Consider the following 22,768-nt stretch of genomic DNA (forward strand, 5'->3'; position numbering starts at 1 on the left):
TCCTTATATAAGATTTGAATGGGAACAATGCATTAAATATCGTTTTATGCTGCTTGTGTTGTTAACAATCTAAGAGAGTAACAAGTTCCTATAATAATAAAGAACATACAACAATATACATATCTAAAACACAAGTAATGCATTAATTCAACCTTGGTAAGAGTGAACCCTAGCTATCACAGACAATGCACAAACCCTTAATCATCCACAAATTTTGAAGAACTGTGTTATGAACACAGAATTTTCTTGTTCCCTCCTCATGTTTTATCCTGTCCTCACAGCTGCACTTTAGACTCAAAACAGGCATTAACATGCAAGACGTGCTGTGCATTTACTACAGATATATTAAGTGAAGCAACAACTAAGGACAGAGAGACAAAAATGAAGCAGACCTTTATGTGTATAAAATTGGCCCCAGCTTCATTGGCTACAGCCTTTGCAACCAGAGTTTTACCACAACCCGGGGGTCCATACAGTAAAAACCCATTATCCAAATCCATACCAAGTGCCTGCAATTAAATTAGTAGTCATAATTAATCAATCTCTTTCTCATCCTCTCTATCTCTCCCATAAAATGGAAACTACCTTGAACCATCTAGTACAGTTTTGAATCTAGAGAAGCTTAGATCAGAGAACATATTACTACATGTTTGCTTTTGCTTGGCTTACGGACCACTTTTACTCATATTGCTCAAATTTTTTAATACACTCTACTACTCTGAAATCTAAGGGATAAATCACAAAGAAAAAGTGCCATCTCTCTTTGATGTTTAAAGCAAGACCAAACTCATATTAAACAAACCTCGTAATCATCGGGGTGTTTGATCCGCCTAACAATGTAAAGCTCAAAGTCCTTGCGCAGAGAACTGAGAGCTCCAACATCATCCCATTTGACATTTGGTATGGTAGAAAAGCCTTCCCTTCGAGTCGAGGGCTGCACTTTTGATGCAGCTTCCTGAGACAAAAAAAAAAAACTAAATCAGCAAAATAATACAGTGGATGAAGCTAAGAGACGAGTTCACTTGAGGAGATTTGTGTCTTAAAATTGCAGAGAAAAAACAACCATATAGGTTTCAGAGATGAAAGGGTTTGAAACTTCGTGTAAATTCAAAAAACATTATATCCTGGAATATAAGTGAATAAACGGAATAAAAATTCAGGCAACAAAGGATTAATGAAAGATGAATTGCAGAAAATGTTATCATTATTGTTAGTATCCCAGTCTCGATCTTCAAACAACTTCCTTTTGTGGCTTTAAGTAATTAATGAAATTACATTCTACATCTACCAGACAATCTTCAACTCCATCTTCATGCTTTTCATGGAAGATTAGTTTAACCAATGCATTTACTTCATGCAAATCATGAGATTAGTTTGTGCCTACACTGTAAACTACCCATATAAATCAATTATAGGCATCTTATTTACATTAGGTAATAGAAGTGTCTAGCACAATTACAGAACAGACCTATTTAGATGAAAATTAAAGAAAACACTCCAAAAAATCCTCTGCCACATTTATAACTGTAGATCCAGAAAACTACAGAGCATTGTAGATTAGTGCAAATTCATGTGAATGACTCTCTTATAACATCTCTTGAAACCCCGTCTACAAAACTTGCACAGATTTATATTCCATGGTGTTTTCTCCAGTCCGGTCTTGACTATAGAATGCTCAGCTACTGTGAACTATGTTGCAATTTGTAATTCCCTGGGAATTAAACCAGTTCACTTGAGGAATCAACTTTTGGCCAAAATTGCAAGATTCAGAATCAGATCAGACTTAGCAAGCACTTCAACTTGGAGTCGAATGGAAAAAAATAAATTAAAAAGAAATACATACATACATACATATATAATATTTAATTTCAAAAAAGTGAATTCATGCACAACAATGAAAATACAAACATGTGACTCCACGATGGGGGTGAGTACCGAGAATAACGTGGCCGTCGGGCCTCATGAGGAGTGACAAATGGGCCGCTGGGGAGGGTCGTACCTCCCGGTCACCTCTCCATATATGGCGGAGGGAATGATGTATAGGGACATTCGATCTGGGGCGTGTGAGTAATCAAGGTGCCTCGGGAAGGGGAAGTGTTGATGAGTTGATAGGCGGGATGAGGGAGGAGTCGGGAATTCGTTTCAGTGCTCAAGTCTGGTGGTGGAGCTACACCTAGTTTCCTGCTTGACGACGGAAGCAGCGTTGGAGGCGTGACAGAATTGGTGGTTTATGGATTTTCTTTGGGGAATTATGGTTTGTTGCGTATAACAGAGTCCAACTCCTGGTTTTTCTCGGGCCTTTCAGGGCGGGATTGAGTTGGCAATCGCTGGGGGAAGACAAATGCTATTTCTAGTTTATTTGGGGCAAGGAAAATCTTTGCAAAAGCTGTCAATGCCATGGTGAGGATGGTGATCGGGAGGCACCAAACTTCTGGAGAACTGTCGTCCTCCTGGTAGCCGGCTTTGTACAATGGAGTGACTGATGTGGCAGGGACAACGAAGGTGGTGCTAGCAACGGCGGTCGAGCTGACTCCCTAGGCTTTAAGCACATGACCCTAGCTCTCGAGCAGACTAACGAGCGGAGCGTAGACGCTTCCAGCACGCGTTGGAGCAGGCGGGGCTCTAGGAGGTCGGTCTGGTGGACGGGAGGGCAACAATTCAAGTCAATTGACGAGGTCACACTCTCAGCTGTTGTAGGAGTACTTGGATGGTGGCAGATGCGCCCCATTCCTCGACACGGGCGGGCTATCCTCCTGGCGCAGCCAAGGAAGGGGAGGGAGGAGGCCCTCGCATTGGTAACCATGGTGGATGGAAGCGAGAGCAATCCGATGGGCAAGGCTCAAGGTGCAAGTTTTGGAGTGCGTGGAGGGCGAGGTAGTGGAATTCGCAGAGGTCGGTGACCGACTGCTCAAGGATGAGGCAGAGGTCGGGGATAGGTGAATCAATGAGGCAACAGTGGCGAAACGAATACATCCCGCACCAACAGCAGCTCTCGGATGCTTGGTTCTCAGAAAGGTGGTGGGTGTAGGAGAGGTCAAGCTGCTCAAAGTGATGACCGCGATGAAGCCCCTAACCCACAAGGATTGCAACATTGTTGCTTGGAAAATTGTTGTGGCCTAATTCAATCCTTGATGGACTGGGTAGATGTGGCAGAGCGAATTAATCGAGAAAAGCATGAGGAGTTGATGGCAACTCTGGAACGCATGCATTACTTCCAGTGCTAGGTCAGGGAACGAGTGGTGGTAGTCCGACGGGGACAAAACCATCTAGTAGAGAAAGTGGAAAAGTTGGAGACCTGGATGGCACACTTCAAAGGGCACGTTTAGTGTAACTTCCATCCTCCGCCTCCTCCAGGAAATGCTTCGGATAACCCAGCTTCTGTCACCTTAGACGATTAGTATGTCCTCTGCTTTTCTTTATGTTTTATTTGTCTATTGGAGCCTATGGCCCTCTCGTTTGTGGACACTGTTACTAGCATCTTTTTTGTATTTTTGCCATCTTTTGCAGACTTTGGTCAACAAACCTAGTCGGGGTGAGACCACATGTCTTTTTGAACCATCAGATGTATATCTTTTTTCTGAATGAATAGAATGTTGACTTACAAAATATAAAAAAAAATATATACAAACATGTGAAGAAAGATGCAAGTGTTTTGATTTCGATAGCATGTCAGTCTGCAAATAAGCAAAATCACATCAAGATACATAAATAAGAAATTCTACGGTAACATAAATGTTCTGAGAAACTTTCTGATATACTGAGACATAATATATAAAAATTGAGCCTCTAAATGGCATCCGTAGTCCAAAGCTCGTCAATCTCTAGCCTAAATAGTAAAACAAAATACAAAGTCAACTCCAACAGCAAGGAGGTCTTACTCACCAAGCAGCTCCAAATTCTCCAATTGCAAGGAATTATTGATAAATGAGATGAAGACGACAAGCAAGAATAAATTTATGGGTTCTGTGTGTTTTTCACTTTGCAATGTTGGGTACCTGACACGGGCTTGGCCAAGTCACCAAGTTAAGGTCTGACATAGCCAAGTCAGAGTGAATCACTTGCTGAATTGGCTTGTGCATAGCCAACAGGCCAACTCAGCTGGTTTTCTTACCAAGCCTAGTCAACCTCAACCAATTCCAAGTTTGTCTCCTTTTCTATCAAATTAGAGAGGGCTTCCTTGTATTCGGTGAAGTGCCTTGAGGCACCACTATCAATCAGCCAATTTCCTAGAGTGCCCGAAGGAGAGGCAGTGGAGAGGGCCGATATAAGATAGTACTCTTTTTGCTTATTGTTAACAACATTTGATTCTTCATAACTGGAGTTCCTTGATTTCTTGGAGGGTTGACGATTTCCTTGATGTCTCGCATTCCTTTTTCCTTTACCATTGGACCTGCCATTCCTTTGATCATTATTGTTGAAGTTGCCCCTGGAATGATTGTGATCATCATCATGCGATGTGTCCCTTCTATTTGGACACTCCATTGCATAGTGGCCAAACTTATTGCAAACAAAGCACCTGCCCTTCCTTCCTCCCTTAGATCCAGGCTTCCCATGGAAATGACCTTTAGACCCTCCATTATTTCTCCTTTTGGCATGAGCGAAGAATGCAGTGGGGTTGCTTCTATTAGAAGGCATTTCTTGCTCCACCATTCTTGTTTCTTCTTGAATGCATCTCAACATCAATTCTTCAAACCCTGGAATTCGATCATTGTTGAGGACGGTGGTTCTAAATACATACCACTTAGGTGGGAGTCCTCCAAGGGTGGTGAGAGTAAGTTCCCTATCAGGAATGACTTCTCCAATCGAGAGTAGATCATTCTTGATCTCAGTAATCCTCAAGAAATAGGATTGAATATCCTCGTCCTTGCCCTTCTTAATATCCTTCAACTTATTCTTGAGAAATAGAATTTGATTAGCATTACTAACCTTGAACATGTCAACCAACCTGTCGTAGATTTCCTTGGAGGTCTTCAATTCAGAGATGTAGGCCACCAAATGCTTGTCAATGGAATCCCTGATAATCTTATTTGCTTTGACTTCAACCCTATTGTACTTGGTCTTCGTAGTAGCCGATGCATTTGAAGGAGGTTCAGGGATTTTACCCTGCACATAGTCCATCACTTCTTTTTCTTCCAAGGTCAAATCAAGAGACATCTTCCATCCATGATAGTCAGATTTATCATGGAGCTTGTCTTCAGCCGGGAAGTAGGATGAGGAACCCATTGAACCTTTTGTCCTTGTCCAACTGTCTTTGGTGATTGCTCTTTCACTCTTGCTTGGGCTTTGTCTTCACCTCAGCTCTGATACCATGTTAATTTTAGGCAACAATGGTATGTTCTATGCTTTAGAGCAATTTTACTTCAATTTCTTTATTAGCCCAGTATCAATATTCAGATTAGCAATCATATCAACATGATAGTAAAACACAGATAGAACATAAACATAAACAGTAAAAGACAAGCCAAGACAAGACAACACAAAATGTGGCACCAGCCAGGGACAAACCCCAATGTGGAGAAACCCTTGATCAAATCTTCTTTTAGTCTTCAATAGTTCAGTAGAGAGAGATATTACAATTTACAAATCTGATAATTTATAACAGCAGCAAAAGAACCCTAACCAGAAAAGTCAACGCTAGTCAACAAGGCAGATTTGACTCTCAGCAAATCGGTCAACTTCAGTCAACTTCAGCCTCCAAACAGTAAGATAAAATAGTCCTCAAAACAGTGAAATTCAGCCTAGTCAAAGTCTGGTCAAACAGCCCACCTGCGGTTAGCCCTAGCTGCAACAAAGTTCCTTCTAAAAATTAATTACTACAAAAGAGAATATAAATATATCCATGAGGATACAAATATTATATATTAAATGTGTGAATAAGAATAAGAATGATTTACAATGAGAACGAGAGGCTTGCTTATATATCAAGCAAGTGTCTCTTCATGAAGAGTCATGTCTCATTTAGACATGCCTCTTCAACCTAATTACTAGTTAACTAATCATTATTTACGATTATTATTGTTTACATTATTTTACATTATTTATATATATTTTATTCGTTACATTGCCTCCTTCCTCAAAAAGCTTTGTCCTCAAAGCTTGTCGATGAAAAGGGCTTGATCTCTTTTTCGGCTTCGAAAGTCTTTCTGTCTCAGAATAGTCATCCTTGTCGATACAAGTTGATATGATCTTCTTAGTGACAAACAAAATTGTCGCACTGAGAAGGGATCAGACCATCCTAGATTAATCTTCTGTATAGTATTCTGATCACTGGAATTTTGTAACGACTTGTTAGCATAAGACTGGATTGAGGTTACATCACTATTATCTGGAACATCAATTTGTTGTTTCTGGTCTGAATGGTACTGATACGTAGCATGGTTGATTGGTCTACTCTCGTGATTCAGATGTCGATATGGAGTTTTTAGATTTTCTTCTGGCGAAGATGTTGTTGAATTGGTTATGGAACATTCACTTGGGATGTCCATTGTCTGAACTGCAACATCTAAGTGTGTCGTTTCTTCAACTGACTTGTCTTCTTGAGTTGTCATATTCACTGGATCGGTATTCGTTCCCTTATTTTCAACTTGGACTGCTACGACTGGAGATTCCAATGCTTCTTCTTGAGTGAATTGTTCCAACTTATCTTTTAATGCTTTCTTATCATCCTTAAGCTTCTTAATTTGAGTGAGTAGACTTTGATTATGGTTTTTCAGTCGTAAAAGTTCTTTGATTTCTGATTTATCAACCTTATTTTCAGTGTTTTGAATTTTAAGATTTTCATCTTTTAGATCTTTGATTTGTTCTAATAAAAAAATTTTAAGGTTCTTTAAACGCAAAGTTTCCTCTTCTTGTTCTGATAAGTGCTTCTTGAGTTCTTTCTTTGTGACCTTACTCTTCTTCACTTATGCAAGTAATCTTTCGATGTGGTCCTTGAGACGAGAATTTTCTTCGTCCTTTTCAATTATTTCTTTGTGATGCATATCCACAAATTCAGCATATTGTCGCTTAAGTATTGTAAATTCTTGTTTTACTTTTCTTTGGAATTGTTTTTGTTCATTACTTAGAAATTTCATTTTTTTCACTTTTTCTATCTTCCCCCTTTTTCTTTTCTTTTTTTTTTCTTTTTTTTCTTTTTTTTTTATTTAATAATCCTTTTAAGTATATATAAAATTTATATTAAATTAATATATATACTATATATCTCACCTCTTTTGACTTGAATGTGGCACTTCCCGACTTTTGAATTTGGACTTTGTATATTAATTTTTTTTTAATATTATAAATTTTTATGATGTCACCACACTTAATATAAAAGTCACACTTAATATAAACTTTTATGATGTCACCACACTTAATAAATATAAAGGTCACGTCTTTTCATATGACAAGGTCACGATGTTCACCAAACTTTTTAAGTAAAAAGTAAAACTTACCTTTCACGTAAAGAGATTTTGTATCCCTTTTGTTTTTTTCTTTTACTTTTAAAATACCATGGGCAATTACCATGGGTTGTTTTTAAAACCACGGGCTTCTCCACGTAAAAAGTTTTAAATATCACTTGGTATGAGATTTTGTATCCCTTTTGTTTTTTCTTTTACTTTTAAAATACCATGGGCAATTACCATGGGTTGTTTCTAAAACCACGGGCTTCTACCAGGTGATTTTAAATTTATTTTTTTATTTATATTTTTTAATTTGATTTTTTTATGTTCTTTTATTTTTCTTTTTACTTTTTCTTCTTCTACTTTTTTTTTTTTAATTTATTTACGTATAGCGAATTGAAGACCCTCAAACTAGCGAATTTTCTTTTAATTTTAATTTTAATGGCCAAAGGCCTAGAAAAACAGAGAAAATGAGAAACTCCCAAATTCTGAGCAAAATGCTTCAATTGTATGGCAACACAATTGACGAATTTCGATAGCCAAGGACCTAGATCGGAGAATGAGATCTGTGCACCGGTTAAGCAACCTAGAGGACCGAACTGCTCTGATACCAAATGAAGCGAACAAAGTTCCTTCTAAAAATTAATTACTCCAGAAAACTTGGAATATAAAGATATCCATGAGGATACAAATATTATATATTAAATGTGTGAATAAGAATAAGAATGATTTACAATGAGAACGAGAGGCTTGCTTATATATCAAGCGTCTCTTCATGAAGAGTCATGTCTCATTTAGACATGCCTCTTCAACCTAATTACTAGTTAACTAATCATTATTTACTATTATTATTGTTTACATTATTTTACATTATTTATATATATTTTATTCGTTACATCAACGCTGGTCAACAGTCAACGCTTAGCCTCGATTTTTGTGCCCATAAATCTGGCCTACCCAAACAGAGATAGCCCTCACAAAAACGCAATCAAAGGAGGTCAACGCATGGTGGTCAACGCTTGGTCAAACTATCCAGAAATTCGGTCTCCTGAAATTTCAGACGTGTGGAGAGAGAGAGGCCCAGAAATCCGTACCCAATCAATGAGGAGAGAGAGAGAGAGAAGTGTGAAAATGAGTGTGTCCAAATGAGGCTAAGTCACCTTCTATTTATATGCAACGTTGAGGATGAATAGACGCGATTGTTGGGCTTCTAAGCCTACATAAGTTTGTTGGCCGACCTTGACAATTTGACCATAATCAAAATAAATTCATCACTTCATTTGTACATGTCAAAATTGGATGATGTTTAGATCAATCCTACACCCCTCCTAGAGAGGAATCCAAGAAAAATATCAGTTGTCATAAATAAGATGACCCATGTGGAGTTTGGCCCTAGTTGCCAATTTTAACACAAAGGGAAGGCCAATAAAGGGACCTCATCAAATGGAGCTAAGGGAAAGGAGAATAAGAAGAAGAAAGATACGGATATGTCCAAAGTCAAATGTTGGGCATGTCAGAAGATGGGGCACTATGCTGCTACGTGTCCTAAGAGGAAGAACAAGGGGAAGAAAGGTAATGCAGCTTCAACATAGGTGGAGCAGTTTGCTTCATAGTTTGACAAGGACTTTGCATTTATTACTTCTACATCTAGTAGAAGTACATCATCCGATGTGTGGTACATAGGCCGCAGGGCTTCCCGCTATATGACAAGTGCACGAGAGTTCTTTTCAGAGCTTGCAGAGAGGGCACTTGATATTGAGATTATACTAAGAGATGACCGCACTGTGAGAGTTGTTGGTGTGGGGACTGTGACCTTTGAAAGGGAGTCTTTGCCTCCTTTGAAGGTCATGGATGTTTTGTATGTTTCGAGGATGAATAAGAACTTAATTTTAGTGTCTCCTATGGAGGAGAAGGGGTTTGACGTCACTTTCTCAAGAGGGTAGGTATTGATGCATCCCAGGGGAGCTTCCATCACTTCGGCCAAAGTGATTGGAGTCCACTTTGGGAAACTATACAGGTTCAGTTTTCAGTCGACAGGAGCATTGGTGAGTAGCATATAGTAGCACTCACACTAGTACCACCAACAGTAGAGACTTGTGCGAGTTATGGCACCGGAGGATGGCACATATGCATCATGGAGCTTTGAGAGTACTGAGGGAGATCACTACTGGAGTTCCTGATTTCAGTGTCAAGCATTATGAGGTCTGCAAAGGGTGTGCTTTGGGAAAGTACACCAAGTTACCATTCCCAGCGAGCGATAGCAGATCTACAGGTATACTAGACTTGATTAATACTGATGTTAGTGGTCGTATGTCTCATGTGTCTTTGGGTGGTTATGACTATTATGTTATATTCATTGATGACGACTCTAGGAGGACTTGGACATATTTCTTGAAGACCAAGGGTGAGGTCTTCCGTCGCTTTAAAGAGTTCAAAGCTCTTATGGAAAAGCAGAGAGGTAGGAAGATTTGGGTCTTGAGCTCAGAGAATGGTGGTGAGTACACCGATGGTGGGTTTTCTGACTTTTGTGCACAGGAGGGCATTAGGAGAGAGTACACAGTTCCTTACAACCCCCAACAAAATGGGATGTCTGAAAGGAAGAACAAAGCTATTGTCGGGGTTGCTAGAGCGATGATTCATGATCAGGGGTTGCCTTCGTTTTTGTGGGTGAGGGTTGCAATACTGTTGTTTATCTTCAGAACAGGAGTCCTCACAAAGTATTGGGGAATATGACTCCGGAGGAGGCTTTCACTGGAGAGAAGCCTCATGTGGGACATCTTTGTATCTTTGGATGTCTCACGTATTCTTATATCCCCAAGGAGCAGAGGACGAAGCTGGAACCCATGGCAGAGAAGGGTATCTTTATGGGTTACAACGAGACTTCGAAGGCCTATCGGATCTTCATTCCTTCTAAACAGAGAGTGGTGATTAGGAGGGATGTGAAGTTCGAGGAGGAGAGGGCCTATCGGAGATCACAGGAGTATGATGAGAGAGAGTCACAAACTTCTCCTCAACAGGGAGCAAGACCTCAGGGTTCTGGATCGACTGGTACAAGAGGTACTTCAGTGTCAGTGATATCTAGGGCACCAGTGGTGAGTTCACCAAGCACTTCTTTAGGGAGTCCACTGGTACAGAGTTCACATGGCACTTCAGCTGACACAAGCACAGGTGCCGGTACAGGTTCTTCGAGGACAAGTGTTGGTACAGGCACACCAGGGTCAGTTGGCAAACCTTCGAGTTCACCAGACTAGGGGGCAAAGGATGAGGTTCCCTATGGGTAAGCTTCTTTAGGGAAGAAGAGGCCCAAGTGGCTTCAAGACACCTTAAAGGAAGCAAAGTCCATTGGTCCTCTGTAGAGGGTAAACAGGGAGAGTGTGCCACCTGAGCGGTTTTGCAATTATGTAGCCAAGGCTACCAGCTTTGTTGACTTTGAGCCTACTAGCTATGAGGAGGCTGCCAGCCAAGAGGTCGGGAGAGAGGCTACGGTGGAGGAGTATGCCTCTACATTAAGAACAATGTCTAGGAAGTGGTGCTTAGGTCTGAGGGAAAGTCAGTTGTGACTTCTAGGTGGCTCTACAAGATCAAGCATGATGCGGATGGCAGCGTTGAGAAGTTCAAGGCGAGGTTTGTGGCTAGCGTGTTCTCACAGATAGAGAGAGTTGACTATGATGAGACCTCTGCTCCTGTAGCTCGGTAGACTTCTATCCGATCACTTATTTCTATTGTTGCAAAAATGGGTTGGCAGATCCATCAGATGGATGTGAAGAACGCATTTCTGAACGGAGTTATAGAGGAGGTGTATGTTGAGCAGCCACAGGGCTTTGAAGTACTTGGGTGGGAGACCTATGTATGTCGGTTGAGGCGAGCACTCTACGGACTTAAGCAAACTCCGAGAGCTTGGCATTCAAGGATTGATACTTGCAGCAGATGGGTTTCACGAAGAGTGATGCAAATCCGAACCTATATTGCATTGTTGTAGGGGCTGATCCACTCATTCTTGTGCTGTATGTTGATGACTTGTTCATTACTGGGGCAGAGAGACTGATCAGTGGTTGCAAGGAGGATCTTGCTATGGAGTTCGAGATGAAGGACATTGGGCTGATGCATTACTTTTTGGGGCTTGAGGTGTGGCAAGAGGAGGGGCATATCTTTCTGGGGCAGGGGCAGTGTGTTGTGGATGTGTTGAGCAGATTTCACTTGGCAGACTGTAGACCCATGTCTACACCTACGATCACCAATTGTGTTAGGCCCCTATAATACAATATAATCAAAGCCGATATAACAATAATAATGTAAGGGCACCACAATAACAATAGTGGGCTTCTATGGGGCACAACAATAACAATAAGAGGGCTACACAAATAACAATGAGGGAATACAGTAGTATTATAGGGACCTAACAAACTGGAAGAAGCTTCATGCTTCAGATTCTAGTTTGGTGGATCCCACATTGCATAGGCAGCTTATTGGGTACTTGATGTATCTGGTCAACACTAGGCCAGATATATGCTTTGCAGTGAAAACACTTAGCTAGTTCATGGTTGAGTCCAAGAGGGTGCATTGGGTAGCTAGAAAGTACATTCTTCGCTACGTGCAAGGGACTGTTGATTATGGTCTAGACTATAGGCGAGGAGATGGAGTGAGGTTGGCAAGTTACACAGATTCAGATTGGGCAGGGTGTGCTTTTGACAGGAAAAGCACTTCAGGGTGTTGCTTCGGATTAGGTTCGACAGTTGTGCCGTGGTTCAATCGAAAGCAAAAGTCAGTTGCTTTGAGCTCTTTTGAGGCTCACTATATGGCTGCTAGCCAGGCTAGTAGTGAGGCCATTTGGCTTTGCAAGTTGTTGTATGGCCTGTTTGATCAGGAGTTGAGACCGACAGTTATTCACAGTGACAGTCAGAGTTGCATTAAACTCACGGAGAATCCAATGTTTCATGACAGGTCAAAACACATTGACATCAGATATCATTTCATCAGGGACTATGTTCAGAAGGGGGCAGTGAAGCTAGAGTATATATCGATAGATGAGCAAGTGGCCGATGTTCTCACGAAATCCTTGCCAAGAGCAAGCATGTCCATTTCAGGGACAAGATGGGTGTGGTGGGAAACACTTTCCTCAGTAAGACGGAGTGATGATTTTTAATGTACCTTGGACAAGTGGTTTCCCATGGGTTAGTCTATACCTAGGGAAAAGTGTCCAAAATAATTATTTTCCTAAGTGTGACTTTATAAAGTGAAAGTGACTTTATAAGTGGTAAAGTCAATGTTAAATTATAAAGTGGAAAGTGACTTTAGACAAAGTACAATGTGGGTATTTTATTTAATGGGTGACTTAAAAAATAGAAAGTGAGAATTAAATGCACATTTATTCTCATCCCTTGATCTAAATGAATCTGAGCCATTAGATTCTAAGGTTGCCCAAAAGTCATTTAGGGAAACAAAAGAAAAGCTCTGAAGGAGAAATTTGTTGCAACAAGTTAAAGAAGTGATTTCTGGGCAAAGCTGGGCACGGAAATCAAGACATAGAAGGCAGCAAAAAGCACAGTACTAACAGCATTTAGTGCTGAGCTGCATGCCATTCAAGAGAAGTTTTTGAAAAAAAATGAAATATCTGTACAGTTCGTACAGCAATACGGAAATCCATACAGTGCCTAGGGAATCCATACAGTACACTATATATCCGTACTGTACATATTTTCAGCTTCAAGTGGGCATGGAAATCGAGGCAAAGTGGGCACGATTTTCAAGGAGTTTTGGGCTGAAGAGATAAGTTGTATTTTGCTGTTTTGTTTTGTCTGCAAATGTATTTTTCCTGAACTTGAAAGATAAATAAATTTGAAGAGCTCTCTAACATGTTTTCCCCGGAGAAGATTAAAGGGGTTTTGCCTGGGTCTAAGTTGACCAAAAATCTGTGTATTTTTTTGTGTTGCTGGTTTGTTTATGTCCATATTTATTTTCAGCATGTGTTGACAGTCCCATGTGTTTTAATCTGAAAATTTCATTTCCAGAATTCTATATGTTGAATGTATGTTTATGGAAAAGGGCATTTATGATTTAACTGAATGGGAGTGATAAGGTGAAATTAGATCTGGGCTGGAATTGCAGGAAACTTTTTAGTCATCAAATTTCAACACTATCACTCTCTAGAATAAAAGATAAAACTAAAATTCTTGGGCAACCGTACCAAGGACAATGACCCAATTACAATACATTCAATCACTGCAAAAATAAGAACAAACTTCACATCTCAGATCAACAATACCACAAATGCTCTTATTCTGTCCTTTAACTCAACAACTTTATCATAGCTTGTTCAAAGACTTCAAGCAAGGTTGCTTCCTACTTCAAGACTCCTTCAAAACCAATATCAAAGTCTGCTCCAGAATATGTAGACAAGCACCAAACGTCTGCTACAAAAACAAATAACAAAGTCTGCTCCAGAATGTCAAAGGTTTGCAACAAATCAAATATCAAAGTCTATTGCAGAATAGGCACAAAAGATCTGCTACGAAACAACTTCAAGATCTGCTTCAAGTATCTTCAAGGTCTGCTTGCAAAAGACAACTTCCAGTTCTACTCAAGTATCTTCAAGGTCTGGTTACAAACTCTGATTTGTCCTCCCTTAAACTTCCTTCTAATGTTGCTTGTATAAGCTCAAAAACTGATCTCAAGATGACCTTCAAAAGTAGCTTCAGATCTGCCCTAACCAGGGCCAAATTCGCCTCGGAGAGATGCCTTAAGACAAGGCCTAAGTCTGCCTCAGTTACGAGTCTGAAATGGGCCTCAAGCAGCCCAAATTGACCCTCAGGAACTTGCCCTAAACAAAGGTTTGGATGTCTCAGAGGCTGCTGCCACAGAGATTCAGACCTGTGGTAGAAAATGCCTCAGTTACAAGTCTGAAATGGACCTCAAGCAGCCCGAATTGACTCTCAGGAACTTGCCCTAAACAAAGGTTTGGATGTCTCAGAGGCCGCTGCCACAGATTCAGACCTGTGGTAGAAAAGGCCGAAATTTGTCTGCAAAAAAAAATAAAATCAGATCATACCTTCTTTTGCTTTGAAAATTGGCTTCGGACTTTAGATAAACCACATATATGCGTAGTAGCCTCAGGAGCTCAGACTTTGATCCCTTGCTTAGTGAAAGAAAGCTTCATGCAAATCAACCAAAAGATAGATGATGAACCTTGAAATTCTCCCATAGAAAATTGATCAAGTCCGCAACTTTGGCCTTCTTCTTCTTCAAATATTCAATAAGTTCAGACCTCGGACTTCTCTTTATTAGATGCTCCTCTCATCATGATCACACGAATTCCTTACCATTCGAATGCCACGAGAGGGATATCTATACACATTTAAAGGGGGCCCTATATTGGGGCCGACCTGAACAAAATAAGATTTTTCTTTTTTTGAAAAGACATGACTATATCAAAGCCGACCTGAAGGAGAGGAACCATCCTGTTTAGAGGAGGCTTAGAGCACTCCAAAAACACATTTTTTATTTTTCATATAAGGCTGATTAGGACACATGAGTTTAGGCCAGATTAAATTATAATTTTGACCTCCTTTAATGAAATAATGAGACCATGAATTTGTGGGGCAAGAGCTAGTGCTACACCCATCCATTTGGGGCATCAAACTTCAAACATCAATATCTCTCCAACCAAGAGGACCCACAAGGTGTGCCACCTATCAAACAAAATGGCATGACGAGGGTTACCAATCTAGAGGGTCCTTGCATCCAAATTCACTGAAATTTGCATGAAAATCACCAAACCAATGCTGGCCCATTCACCCTTTGACATCAATGACAATTTCTTCCAACAAAAAACTCCTCTAGTTACCCCTAGACATGACTGGGTAACAGACTGAATTATCCTCCTCCTAAAAGTTTTCTCACATTTTGCAATTTTCTCTACCAAAAGGGTCAAAATTGAGGGACTTCAACTGGCCAATAGCTCAAAGTGATTCAACATAGTGAGAATACGTGTGGTAGAGGACCTTGATGAAGGTCGTCACAACAATGTCTATCTTCACACCAACAACATCAATGAAATGCACGATAACTTTAATTTTAGACTCTAAAGCCATGGGATCATTATCCTTCAACTCTGGGTTGAAAAGCTTCAATTAAAATTGAATTAGCTCCAATTTTGAATGTGAATCATACAAATATTTCAACTTCTTCAAATCACCCCATTGATCGTTGAAAGATCTGATGTGACAACTCATCTCTTCACTTACAAAAGCAGCAACCAACGTATATGTTTTCTTATCTTTATTCATCTGTAGTGCAAGCTCCTTATCTGTTGTAGGCTTGATAGGTGAAGTATCCCCATCACAAATGCCATCCCAAAGATTATTAAAGACGAGTATGCTCAATCTTTCTTCGCCATTATGGATGGTTTTCTTTGCCAATGAGCACCACACCAACAACTGACATGAGAGAATGCATTTTCATAAACAAAACCACTTCAACGATATAAGCAATGTCAAATACATGTCTTCTCTTAAATAGAAAATACAAAGCCAACCTCCTTTATACAAATCATAAATCAATAGATTTCAGCCACCAGTTGCTCCTCGCATAACAACTTCCTTACAATCTTTATAATACAATAATAAACTCTATAATGGATGTGATGGAAAATGATCTAGAAGAAGAATAACTCTGGAATCTTGGACAGCACGCAAATGTCATGTATATATAGAACAGATTGATGCATATATCAGCACAATGGAGTCGATGAGTATGCTAGATATATAATAGCTCTAATAACTCAATGTATATACCAAAGATAGAATGGAGTCAAAGCTTTGGTTTGTTTCCCATTGTGGTCGCCAATGAGATGGCTATAACACTTCGTATGTAGGCACAATAAATCATGGAAGTACAACCATTGTCTACTCCGACACATTGTTTTATCTCCAACGGCACTTGTTAACTCAGCAAATTAGGGTTTCCATGAAGCAAAGGTTTTCGGGTTTCTCTACCATATCTCTTTATGGTTAATGTGTGGAGGAGCAAGTTCAATCTTCAAATCATGATGCTCCCATGCAAGGTCGAATGAGAGAGAAGGAAAGCAGCTCTAAAGACTGCAACAAACAAACTGTTGAAAAAGGAAGCAACAAGCAAGCAAGATCATGGAGTTATCTTAAAACACCAAGGCTCTAATACCACTGAGAGGGCTTGAATAACTCCAAGCTTAAATAAATTTTATTAATGTGGGCCATATATAAATACATTGAAATATGACCTTTCATTTCATCTTCCAAGAGGTCTAATGATTGTTCCAATTCACCTATGACTCTTCCTATTTCCCCTAAGAATAATAATAATATTTACAATACACCATAATACCACAAATCAGTCTTAGCTTGTCGATTTCTCTTGCAGAAATGTATCCATGGCAAGCTAGGTCTGCCATTCAAATTGTTTGTATAAAGGTGCTCTAATAAAGGGACTTTCTTTTGGACTCTAGGTATAGCAATGGTAAACAAAGGGGTTTCCACTTTTCAATTATCTCTAAAAAAGATGCGACAGAAATGCTTATCGGCAAAAACCCATAATACATTTTACAAAGATGCCAAAAAACCTTAAGGAATTGTAATTAATATGTGATGGAGATGATGGTGATGATGATGATGACATTTATTTAATTAGCTAAGAGCCACAACCTAATTAAGGGATGTAACCTTTCACCTTTGCGATAAGTGAGTACTGCAATGAAAACCATATTCTATTAACAAACCCACTGGTGGGAAAAAACTGCAGTTTACATAGCAATACAAATTGGCTAGAGATGGTGGTAGATTATCTCTGAAAGAGATGTGATAGAAATACTTATTCGCAAATACCCAAAATACATTTTACAAAATTACCAAAAAAACTTAAGAAATTGTAATTAATATGATGATGACAACGACGTTAATTTGATTAGCTAAGAGACACAACCTAACTAAGGGATGTAACCTTTCACCTTTGTGATAAATGAAAACCAAATTCTAATAACAAACCCACTGGTGGAAGGAAACTCCAGTTTGCATAACAATAGAAATTGACTAGAGATGGTGGTAGATTCTCTAAAAGAGATGTGACAGCAATGCTTATTTGCAAAAACCCAGAATACATTTTACAAAAGTGATGAAAAACCTTAAGAAATTGTAATTAATATGACAATGATGATGATGGCGTTAATTTAATTAGCTAAGGGGCACAACCTAAGGGATGTAACCTTTCACCAGGTAGCGGTGGAATTAAATTAGTAATACCCAAGACACTTGTATCCAATTTCATTCACAATATAGCTTAAACAAACACTGTTTAAAACCAAATAAAGCTGTAGTCTATATGGAAAATCCAGTACCCAAAGCAACTCACAAAAAAAACTTTTGGTGCACAATCCTATCTGCTCACTATACTAAAGAAATACAAGTGTCACAAAAACACAATTTCCAAACATCACACAAAAAAAAGCTCAACCGCAACTGTATACAAGAATGATACCTTACCTCAAAATCTGCCATTGTAATACTAAGATTGATCATTTCTTCCTGTGTCCATGCCTTCTTCCACCACACCTCTTCACATATTTTTATATGCTCACATTCGGCAGGATTCTGAGAATTCCTGCTTGCTATTATTCTCTTTATTGCAACTGAAGCTGCTTCCCTAGTTAATGCTGCCAAATCTGCACCTACAAAACCAGGTGTGCATTTTGCAACCTTTTTATAATCAAATGAGCCTTCTAATATCAATCCACTTGCAAGTACTGACAAGATCTCTGCCCTTGCATTTTCATCTGGAACACCTAGAAAAATTTCACGATCAAAGCGGCCAGGCCTCCGAAGTGCAGGATCTAGAGAGTCAGGTCTATTTGTAGCCCCAATCACAAGAACATGGCCAGAATTCTTCTCAATAGATATTTCGGTATCAGAGGCTTGGTCACCAGATCTCATTGTCTGATGTGATTCATCCATACAAGTTAAAAGTTGTGTCACAATACGACGTTCCATCTCCCTCTGCAATGTTTCTCTCTTAGCACTAATAGCATCAATCTCATCTATAAATATGATGGAGGGTGATGTTTTTGATGCTTTGGCAAACAAAGCACGAATATTCTCCTCTGACTCACCTGCCAGATTTCACACAATCAAGAAAACATCATATCGGAGAATAGATATCCCATAAAGACAAAGTACTAGTTTGAACCAAAGCCACTATAACATGGAATCAAAAATATCCAAAAGGCCTACTAGATATATTATATAAAACAAAATAGGATATGAAAATCTCCAGTACCCAGTGTATTATAACATTTTACAAAACACTACACAATCAGACAAGATCAAGTACCTCACACAGGACCACTCAGACATCACCTATGCCTGATGCACTAAATCACTTGTCAATATACACAGAGGATGTATGCAGATATTTTTGTGATGCATCATGCAACATTGTTAACTAAACTGCAGGTTCGCAAACCATCTAGCTCAATAATTATATGGAATCTCAGTCAGAAATATAACTCACATGTTCAAGCTGTTGTTTCGTCATGCAGGTCAATAGTGGTAGACACCTAATAGAAAATATTGTTCAAAGTTGATTATAGCTTTCACTATCAAGTCATTAAATCTGCAAAGTAGCTCTCTAGAGAGAAAAGTGATCTTTGGCAACTGATATTGCAATCCTTCATTCGTGATAGCTGTGTTTTCATGTAGAAGAACTTTTACTCTTACCATACAATGTACATATGTAATATAAAACTATGGCAACATACTAGTTTATTCAGTGTGAAACTCTTGTTGCATTCTTATGCAATCTCTTTATTAATACTATTTATCTATAGGGGTAAGACTTGCTGATGACATACAGATTCTTCTTCAAATCATCAGAAAAAATTCTTGAATAATTGATACACAAGTAGATAATGAATAGTAATTCACCAACCCCTCTTAGTTTTTCAAATAATCTACACAGTTCTAATGACACACCATCAGTCAGCCTCCTGCAGAGTACAAAATGGTCAAAATATTGAAGTCGATTGCCCATCGTTGCCGCTGTAGGCTGCAACATATTTAATGGGAAATCAGAAATTATTTTGAGGAATTTCAATAAATGATCGGTGACATATAGAAAAATCCACAAAGTAAACAGTTTGGGGGCATCCAGGAATGCAGCAAAAAGTAGGTTCTCAATAATTATGAACACGTAAAGGACAATGGCACTATTATGAAAAGAAAGCAAATGAAAGCAGCTCTAGAGGGTTGAGAGGATACAAGCAGCACAGCTATAGGCTATACACCAAACTTCTAAAGCAATGCTCAATGCAGGGGCAAGATGGGAAATTGACCACAACTATAACACCCACCTAAAGGAACATTGGATCACAATAATGGAACCAAACCAGTCAAAGAAGGACTGTAAGAGACAGACAAAAACTAACATTGCACAACGCAACAAAAAGTAGATGGTAAGTAGAGTTATGGAAATAACTAAAAATTATATAGGCAGTACAAAATAATTTTAAGGCACTTCTCAAGACAAAGACGAGCTGATAAGTCAATATAGCTCTGAGATCCACCCAGAGAAAAAATTTGAAAGCAAAACTACTGCATCAGTGCCCAGAATAATTGTTTCGGGCCTATTGGCTCAGCAATCTTAAAGTTTGTAAATGAAGTTGCTTGAGACTCCCAAAACTATGTATTGGTCTATGAAAATGCCTGAAGCTCAACTTCAGAAAGTAAAATTTGTAAAATGTCACAGAAATAAGCATCACAGCAATATATGGGTGACAAGCTCTGACAAGCACTACAACTAATGATAGTAGCATTGATATGATTAAGGGCAATACATAACAAGCAAATAGAAAATTTATGGTGGCCGTGTCTTTTTTCATTTGTTTATAATAAACGGAATATATTAACATAAAAATTGGTAGAATAAGCAAAATTTTTCATTTTGTATCATAGTACTGAACATATTCTAAAGCTAAACAGTAGCATAGCTTGTTCACTAATTAAATATCTAGGTACTCTTTGAAGAAGTTAGTAAAATAAACAAGGGGATGTGAAGGGCTAACATAACCTTGCAACTAGGCAAAAGATTCATCCACAGAAAAAGCACAGGATTGATGATAAGATAAGATAATTTTATTAACGTCCAATGAATGACCACAAAAATAGGTCAGCGGGACTCAAGAATACAACCAGTATGAATACAATGCAGGAGTGCAAGCATAGCTCCTCAAAAATGGCAAAATAACATAAGGAAAGAAAGTTGCAGTAGTACTTTATGGAGGAGTCATAAGGGATGAAAAGGGTTTCATAAAAACCATCTTTCACTGTCATTTGGGGAAGGCCACTAATAATATGGCAGAGCTCATGGCCCTTGAGCAACGCCTAGAAATCTTGAGGGACTCAAATTTACATAATACCATAATTGAAGTTGATTCCGAATTGATAATTAATTCGGTCAAGAAAATTTGCAATGGCTTAGCACCAGACAAAGTGTCGAGACACTGGCAGTTACTGCCAGTCTATCAACGCATACAATCCCACCTGCAAACCATGAGAACCCTAGTTTTTTTCATGTGTGCCGAACAGCCAACAGATTAGCGGATATATTGGCAAATGGAGTACTCTGCTCCAAGAGCTACATGAAATATGAATGGACAGGGACTCCCCATGGACGGTTGAGGGAAGAGTGTTACAAACAAGCGAACTTAGACAGGGAGTTCTATCAGAGCAGAGGAAATAAACAGGATGAAGAATGACGGAAACAAAGGAATTTTGGTCTACAGGAGGAAGCAGCTCTTGGTAAAATGTGAGTGGGATATACCCGGAACTCCTAAAGTCTACACTACTAAAGTATGCCTTTGGTTTTCGTGTGGGAAAATGTACCTGGAACTATATAAACCTATGGTTCTCAGGCGGGAAAACTTATATAGGACAAGTCTTCGCATTGACCCAAATTACATTAACTATGACCTTTTAACTAGTGGTGATGTGGACTTAGTTAAAATGTTGGCAGGTCGGCGAAATCAAAGTAATCATATGTATTTTGCATGGCAAATAGCGAGACGGTTAACAACCCATACGGACCCGAAATTTGTTTAGACGATGTCTTTATAAGGCTTCGGGTCCGCAATAGTAGTTAAGTTCCGTGCTAGTTGCACGTTCCTGTCGGCATCGCATGCATCACGTGGATTTCGGGCAGTTAAAATGCCTGTGGGTTATCTCCCCAGGCGGACCCGAAATGGTTATAGAGTTGGTTCAGGCGTCTTTTCGGGTCCGATTAGAAGGATAAAGGGTGAGCATGAAGGATTCCCGAAATAGCCTCTCGACCGTTAGATCTTCGGAGACAGATCGCACGGTTGAAGGAGGTTTGTAATGTTTTGTGGGCCCTTGGCCTGGTTTGTGAGACTTTGGCTCGGTAACTAAGGTGTTGTGGGGCCCGACTATTATGTGGGCCACAGAGCCTTGGGTTGTCATGTATATTATGTAACTCTTTTTATATAGTTGAATAGAAGGACCTACTCTTACTTGAGCAAAAAAAAGGAAAGTTGCAGTAGCACAGCCTCAAAACACATATATATGACCGTGACAAAGGTACAGTGATATAAAATGCTAAGTGGATTTGTCTGAGACTGGAAAAGTGTACAACTCAAGACCTGTCAAGAGAGAGAGAGGGGGAGATCAGACAATGAAGCTAATGGAGTGAACTGGTCACTAGCTCGCTGTCAGAGCCCTCTGAAACCATCAAGGAGTCCAGCTATATGAACATGGAGGCAGGGGTGGGGGTTGGATGTAGCAGCAAGGGATACTCCTAGCATCTAAGGTAAAAAAAAAGAAACTCTATAGAATGTTGCTTCCTCCTCTAGATCTGGGAGGTAATCTGACAGGTAGGAGGCACCCTGAGTTGGATCCATCTAGAGCTAATCCCTTTACCACTCTGAGGATGTATGGACAGATGTACAGTTCGGCACCTCCAAACCAGCCTCAATGATATCAGTCAGTCTCCCAGAGGGGGAGGGGGAGGAGAGACTCGAGGTCTCACCATTCCACTATCTTGTGCACTCTGGAACTTTGTGTGTCCCTTGTGGTTCCGATCTGATGGATCAACATGAAAGTAGGAGGTGTCCAAATCATCCCAAGAACCAAACTAAATTTGAGTATTAAACAACAGCAAAACAACCACAAAAATCAAACTTTCTAGGCAGTATATGTTCACAAGGTGGATAGTAGATATAATATAAATTCTGATATAACTACTGAAATCTTTGAGCCCTCTATAAGTGACAAGCAAACATCATCAATCTCCGTCCTTACTGTCCAGTTCTGTATATGCTCCACAAAGGTTCAGGAATAGCGGTACAGTTGACAAAG

General features: G+C 39.5%; 1 protein-coding gene across 1 annotated transcript in view; it reads right to left on the minus strand.

Moving 5' to 3' along the window:
- CDC48C (cell division cycle 48C) overlaps window positions 1–22,768 on the minus strand; it is a 137,988-nt gene that overhangs the window by 56,235 nt on the left and 58,985 nt on the right. The window contains 3 exon segments of the mRNA XM_089417548.1: window positions 393–509; window positions 803–955; window positions 17,891–18,513. Coding sequence (XP_089273674.1) covers window positions 393–509; window positions 803–955; window positions 17,891–18,513 — 893 coding nt within the window.

Source organism: Pinus tabuliformis, chromosome 3_2, assembly GCF_031772625.1.
Source record: "Pinus tabuliformis cultivar Carrire ecotype Pingquan chromosome 3_2, CPIR1, whole genome shotgun sequence".
Classification (NCBI taxonomy): domain Eukaryota; kingdom Viridiplantae; phylum Streptophyta; class Pinopsida; order Pinales; family Pinaceae; genus Pinus; species Pinus tabuliformis.